Source organism: Engraulis encrasicolus, chromosome 21, assembly GCF_034702125.1.
Source record: "Engraulis encrasicolus isolate BLACKSEA-1 chromosome 21, IST_EnEncr_1.0, whole genome shotgun sequence".
NCBI lineage: Eukaryota > Metazoa > Chordata > Actinopteri > Clupeiformes > Engraulidae > Engraulis > Engraulis encrasicolus.
In genome coordinates, this window is record NC_085877.1 from 33,529,448 (window position 1) to 33,536,947 (window position 7,500).

The window sequence follows — 7,500 nt, forward strand, 5'->3', positions numbered from 1 at the left end:
AAACAAAAGTTATCAAGTGGATCAAAGACCATAATTGATGGAGGAGCCCTACTGCATAGGCTGAAGTGGATACCTGGGCAGACTTTTCAGGAGTTGTTTCAACATTACCGGTATGCATCTTATCTGAAGACAAAGTATAGACAATGTCATGTGGCCTTTGATGGCTACGAAAGTGGCCCCTCAACCAAAGATCATGAGCACTTGAGGAGATCTGCAAAGATAGCCCCAAACATAAGCAGTAATGCAATTGTTCAAGTAACACAAGAGGCATTTTTCAGAAATGAGTCCAATAAATGCAAGTTCATAAATGAGCTGGCCAAGGAATTGAGAGAACATCAGATTGTCGTAACAGCAAGTGATGGCGACGCAGATGTTTTGATAGCTGAAATGGCTTTGAGGTTGGCAAAAGAGAAGATCAAGTATGGAATATGCGTGATGTTTCAATTGCCAACCAGTCCATCAAGGAACACGTGCTCTTCATTCATGCCTGGGGAGGATGCGACACCACTTCTGCAACATATATGCAAACTTCTGTTACTACAGTAAGCTTGTTTAAAATGAGCTATCATGTTGTTTTTGATGTACTGAAGGTTTGTTATAGGGATTGGGTTTTATTACATCACTTATGAACTGAAACTATTACTTTAAATCTTGTACTAGTGCAGATGTTTGGAGTTTTATAAAAGCATATTATTTTGATTTTCAAAGACAACTGCATGAACATATGATGTAAAGCAGTTTCTCAACCTTTTTTGTCTTGTGTACCCCCAAGCCTTTTCGTTGTGCCATGAGTACCCCCCTAAGTCAAGTTCTATATCTCTTTCTCTATCCCAATGTAACCATGCTACATGTATTTGATAAAATTACATGATGTTTCCAAGTACCCCCTGCAGTGTGCTCGCGTACCCCTAGTGGTACACGTACCCCTGGTTGGGAAACACTGATGTAAAGGTTGAAACAACTGTTATTTTGATATAGAAAATAAACTCCATTGTGTTTTAATCAGTGTCTTTGTCTTTTTATGTCAATTCACATGTTAATACTTTAAGCTGTTACTGTAAGATGTGAGCTACATTAAGCGGTAACCTCATGACCTTTGACCTCTACTTTTGACCTTATGACCTTTAATGCCTAATCAGTTTATGTATAGGGTTGATGAGCTGTTGTGGGTTTAATAACAATCTTTCAATACATTTGAGAGGTAAAAAACAGATATTTTATGTCAAGTATGACCTTGCGTGACCTTGACCTTTGACCCCTGAGACATTAACTCCTCCTACTTTCATCAAGAACTTATGGTGAGTAAATATACCAAGTTTGGAAAAGATCCTTTCACTGGTATGGAAGATATCAGCTAATATACCTATTGGTGACATCATATGATTTTAGCCCAAAATGCATTATAATGTGTTACATTCAAAGCTGAATAACTTTTTTTCTGTACAAATCTGTGCTGTAGGCACCTGAAATTCTTATTCTGTATAAAATTACGGAAAGATTGATACCTAATATGCTTTCGCTTTATTTACTTCCACCTTCAAACCTAATTCGCTCAGACTATCTCTCTCTCTCTTTCTTTGAGAAACATGAAAGGGCTTTCCTGTTGATCATCAGGCCCAACAAATGAGATAGCCTTCTGTGTGTGTGTGTGTGTGTGTGTGTGTGTGTGTGTGTGTTTTTGTGTGTGTGTGTGTGTGTGTGTGTGTGTGTGTGTGTGTGTGTGTGTGTGTGTGTGTGTGTGTGCGCATGCATGCCTGCATGTATGTGTACATATGTTTGTACCATGATTACATGTGTGTATGTAAAGGGGGGCCGTGATCACTGAATGTCCAGTGAAGGTTGCATAGGCATGGAGAACATACACGCACACACACACACACACACACACACACACACACACACACACACACACACACACACACACACACACACACACACACGCACAGCACAATGTCATGAAATAGAGAGAGAGAGAGAGAGAGAGAGAGAGAGAGAGAGAGAGAGAGAGAGAGAGAGAGAGAGAGACAGACAAAATAGAGAGAGAGAGTGTGTCCGCGTGTGTATGTTTGTATGTGTGCGTGCATATGTGCGTGTGTGTGTGTGTGTGGAGGGTCATTTGTGGCACAACTGGTGACTCTCCTTGAGTGCTGCTCTGGTGTGTGACACTTGCTGGACTCCGTGTCCCAGCTGTCCAATTCAATGGGTCCATTTCAAACTAGTACCTCCGCTCCTCTCCTTCTGCTTGTGACCTCGTGCTTCACTGATGCTCAGGGCTGGACTGGCCCTCTGGCATGGCGGGCATTTCTCTGGCATGGCGGGCATTTCTCTGGCATGGTGGGCCCCGCACCCACATGGGCCTCTATTTTCTGAAATGTAAAAAACAAAAACAAAAACAATTAGAGTCTTAAAACAAGGACCCACGAGGGTGCAGGGCCCACCAGTGAGTCAATTCTGCGCCACTATTTATGAGAGCCCCCTGTAAGTCAAAAGTGCCCGGGCCCTATTTCTCCCCCAGTGCCCCACCTCAATAGAGAAAACAAAGCTTCAGCCAAGGCAGATAAACTTTTGGGGGCCTTTTTTCCCATTCAACATCCCATTTGCAAATGACAAAATGACTTTTGAATTGTGCTATTGTGAGATATGACTAAAAACAGCCATCTTACAGTGATTAAATGTGTTTATTTTGTGTTTGTCTAAACCCTGATGGTGATTCCCCTCCCCTGTAAGAGGGAGGCGGACACACACACACACACACACACACACACACACACACACACACACACACACACACACACACACACACACACACACACACACACACACACACACACACACACACACACACACACACACACTCACACACACACACACACACACCACAGCCCTCTTACAGTGACTTACAGATGCTGATATGTCTTTTGTTTGTGTAGATCCCTGTCTGATGGTGTGTTTTGTGTTTGTTGTTTGTCTAGACTAGTGTTTCTCAACCTTTTTACCCCAAATACACAAGCCATGACATGGCATCGTATCCGATACCACACAAGCTTAGAAAAGTAACACATTTGGAGACGTCACACAAGCTACGTTCAAAGTTGCAACTTACTGGGGCGACCTAAATTTACTTCATTGTGCGTAAATGACAGATGAAAGATTCCACTGACTAAGCATTAAATGTATTATAGTACATAATTTATTTATCAGCCACGTTTCCGCGGCACCCTGGTTGAGAAACACTGGTCTAGACCCCTGCCTGACGGTGTGTTTTGTTTTTGAAAGCCGAAAGTGAAAGCCCAATTGGGAAACTCCTACTCCCATTGTGACACAGTACTCCACAGCACACTGTACACAACGAAATTGCATTAATGTCTCACCCGTGCAAGGGGACAGCCCCCAGTGGCGCTCCTGGGGAGCAGTGCGGCGGGACGGTACCATGCTCAGGGTACCTCAGTCATGGAGGAGGATGGGGGAGAGCACTGGTTAATTACTCCACCCACCAACCTGCCGGATCGGGAGTTGAACCGGCAACCTTCAAGTCTGATGCCCTAACCGCTTACCCATGACTGCTCTTTCGTTGTTTGTCTAGACCCCTGCCTGACGGTGATTCCCCCCTGTATGACCGAGGCGGACCGCTTCAGTCTGGATGCGCTACGCCACATCCACAAGCAGCTAGACGACGACAACGATGGAGGCATTGAAGTCAACGAGAGTGTTGAGGTAAGAAGTGGCATTTTTTGCTGTTTTTGTGCCTGTGTAAGCCTGGCTATCAAAACATTTTGCTGTCTCTCTGTCTGTGTGTGTGTGATGATGATTTTTGTGCCCGGTTGCCCGGCTGCCCGACTGCCCGGTTGCCCGGCTGCCTGGCTGCCCGGCTGCCCGGCTGCCCGGCTGCCCGGCTGCCCGGCTGCCCGGCTGCGTAAACACAACAATCGTTTTCATATGTTGTTTTACTTAGTGGTATGGTCAGCATCCACTCTGTGACACTTTATAGTACCCTTCACACAAAAAGCACAGAACACTTAACCTCTTACTGCAGATGGGGACAACATTGCTATTACGGTACCGAGAGCCTTAAGTAACAGATTAAGACATAGCCATTACAATTTTGGTGCCAGTAAGGTTATAACATAGGCTCTGCGCTAAGGGGTTAAACATCGTCTCCGACTGAGTACCATCAACTTTCTGGGGAAGGCCCTGCCGTGGCTTAACAGTACGGCACTATGTTACTGCGCCAGTGACTTGGGTTCGATTCCGGCAGGGGTCATTTGCTGACCTTTCCCCATGTCTCTCACCCCACTCATTTCCTGTCTCTCCTCCACTGTCCTATCCAAAATAAAGGCAAAATAGGCCCAAGAAATGTAGCGTATATGAAGAGTTCAGATGCAAAACCCCCTAACTCCATTTCTGAAGACCTGCACTTCTATATTTTTAGAGAACCCCGTTGTTGGTTTGGTTTACATTAATGTACTTGATAATACATATAAATAGTTATATTACATAAATAAAATGCAATTATGATAGCTTTGTATTAAATAAAATTAATTAAGATTCATTTCTGAAAAGGCACTTAGGGGGTTTTGCATCTGAACTCTTCATATATATATATATATATATATATATAATTTTTTTTTACTTTCTGGGGAATAACGCAAGGATTCTTGGCCAGATCCTTAATTCAGTTCATTTCAGTTCAGTTCAGTTCAGTTTTTTTGTCCCCAAGGGGAAATTACTTTAAAAACATTCAGGACAGACAACAAATAGGCTAATAAAAACAACATCAAGACAGGAACCTGGGAGTCAACACAGCACAAGGACATAAGACATGTTACAGCATGTTCAGGAGCGTGTAAACACCAATTCATTCTTGTGCTTTTGGGTGAACTGCTAATGAATGTGTTTTTGATGGGATAGTTTGTTGTGAGTATGTGTTGTTGTGTATGTGTGCCTATTTAGTGGATGCTGTGGTGAATGTGCTTTCAGGAGCTCGCTCGGCCAAGTAGTTTAATGGTCTGACAGAACAATGTTGCTGCGTGTGGGTGTGTATGTGTGTGTGTAGCACATTTTCGTTTATTTATTAGTGGTATTACGTAAGAAACCCCTTCGGTCTCCTCTAGTTTTTGCTATTTCTCTCAAGATGAAGGCAGTTGTGTGCCATCTTGTGGACTTCTGAAGCGTTGATTGTTGGTAGAAGTATTGTTGTGAGGGTAATATAGACATATGCCTGAGCGAACCTCATGACGCACAGAGGCGAAACGCGTTGTTCGCTCTAAATAAATGAGCATAAAGTCAAGAAAGTGTGCGGTTAAGTTCTTTCTTTTCAAGTCAAGTCAAGTCAGCTTTTATTGTCACTGTATTCATATGCACAAGACATACAAGGACAAATGAATGCCAGGACAAGACATATACAAGACATATACAAAACTGACATTTTACAGACTGACATAAAGTGCAAGACAGGACAGGTAACAGTGATGGACTGGTACAATAGTGGTCAATAATAAATACAGTACAAATTAACATTTAACATTCAACATTTAACATTGAACACTGAACATATACATAGATACATATAGAATGTAGACATTACAATAATAGAAATAATAACAGTGAAGTAACAGTATACTAACAATACAGGTAGTAGATGGGGTAGCAGCATTGTAGCAGCATGTTGTATTGTCTTTATGTTCCAGGACTGAGGTAGTGCATGTAAGGTACAGTCCCTGGTACAGTGTGTGTGTGTGTGTGTGTGTGTGTGTGTGTGTGTGTGCGTGCGTGCGTGCGTGTGTGTGTGTTCTTGTGGGGTAGTACAGGTCCAGTCCAATAGTGGAATACAAAAAAAAGTCAGACTGTACCGCCCAACATGGTCCATTATAGTCCAGTGGTCAAGTAGCAGCATTTAGCAGCATAGTTGGAGGTGCAAGTCTCAGTTTTGGCGTACTATAGACATATTGAATGTGCCACAATGAAATCGGTCACAACGTTCAATGAATGAACATTGCAGCAGTTGGCATGGACATGTTACACTGTACAGTGCTGTGCCAAGATACACATGGATACCACTCTCTATCTGTCCTTTTATTCATCGTGTGTGTGTGTGTGTGTGTGTGTGTGTGTGTGTGTGTGTGTGTGTGCGTGCTTGTGTGTCAGTGACATATGGATGCAGTTGCAGTTCATGTTGCCGTGTGTGTGTGCGTGTGTGTGTGTGTGTGTGTGTGTTTGTATCAGTGACATATGAATGTAGTTGCAGTTCATGTTGGCATGTGTTTGCGTGTGGATAACACTTTATTTTACGGATCGCTAATAAGGTAGTAATTTCATGTTAATTTCATAGTTATTTCATAGTTATTTCAGGGTAATAACTGTTTGTTTTTAGTAACAACAGCAAAATAACCATAGTTTCCAGTGCATTGTGGTGACACCCTGATGACTCGCAGCACGGGGACACTTTGTTGACACACACACACACACACACACACACACACACACACACACACACACACACACACACACACACACACACACACACACACACACACACACACACACACACACACACACACACACACACACACACACACACACACACACACACACACACACACACACACACACACACACACACACACACACACACACACACACACACACACACACACACACACACACACACACACACACACACAGAGTCTTGGGTGAGCGGTTAGGGCGTCAGACTTGCACCCCAGAGGTTGCCGGTTCGACTCCCGACCCGCCAGGTTGGTGGGGGGAGTAATCAACCAGTGCTCTCCCCCATCCTCCTCCATGACTGAGGTACCCTGAGCATGGTACCGTCCCACCGCACTGCTCCCCATGGGGCGCCACTGAGGGCTGCCCCCTTGCACGGGTGAGGCATAAATGCAATTTCGTTGTGTGCAGTGTGCAGTGTTCACTTGTGTGCTGTGGAGTGCTGTGTCACAAACACACACACACACACACACACACACACACACACACACACACACACACACACACACACACACACAATGCACTGGAAACTGTATGGTTATTTTGCTGTTGTTACTAAAAACAAACAGTTATTATCCTGAAATAACTATGAACAGGCATTGCATGGATTTGCAATCCGGCCAGCCACGGAGCTCTACTGTGGCGATACTGTATTCCTCTCATGGAACATGCAGAGAGAGAGTGAGAGAGAGAGAGAGAGAGAGACAGAGAGTGCGAGAGTGAGAGAGAGGGCGAGAGAGAGAGAGAGAGAGTGAGTGAGTGAGTGCGTGTGAGAGATACTCCCATCTCCTGCGTGTGATGTCTGGATCCTCTGGTTGCTCATGGCTGGTCAAGGCATCAGCCCTGGACGTTTACTCTGGCACAGGGCCTTTCGGGTACGAGGTGGGTGCGTAGTGATGGTGGAGGAGGGTGACGGTTGGTGGGTAATGGGTGATGGGGTAATGGTGGGAGGGGGTGGACTGGAGAAGGGAGGGGGATATGGTGGGTGGTAGAGGGCGG

The 7,500-nt window shown here is 44.4% G+C and overlaps 1 protein-coding gene across 3 annotated transcripts in view; it reads left to right on the top strand.

Annotated features, from left to right (window-relative positions):
* Window positions 1-7,500, top strand: part of stim2b (stromal interaction molecule 2b) — a 154,903-nt gene that overhangs the window by 78,841 nt on the left and 68,562 nt on the right. For all 3 annotated transcript variants that reach the window (XM_063186623.1, XM_063186625.1, XM_063186624.1), the window contains one exon: window positions 3,584-3,714. In XM_063186623.1, the coding sequence (XP_063042693.1) occupies window positions 3,584-3,714 (131 nt within the window). The remainder of the gene's footprint in view (window positions 1-3,583; window positions 3,715-7,500) is intronic.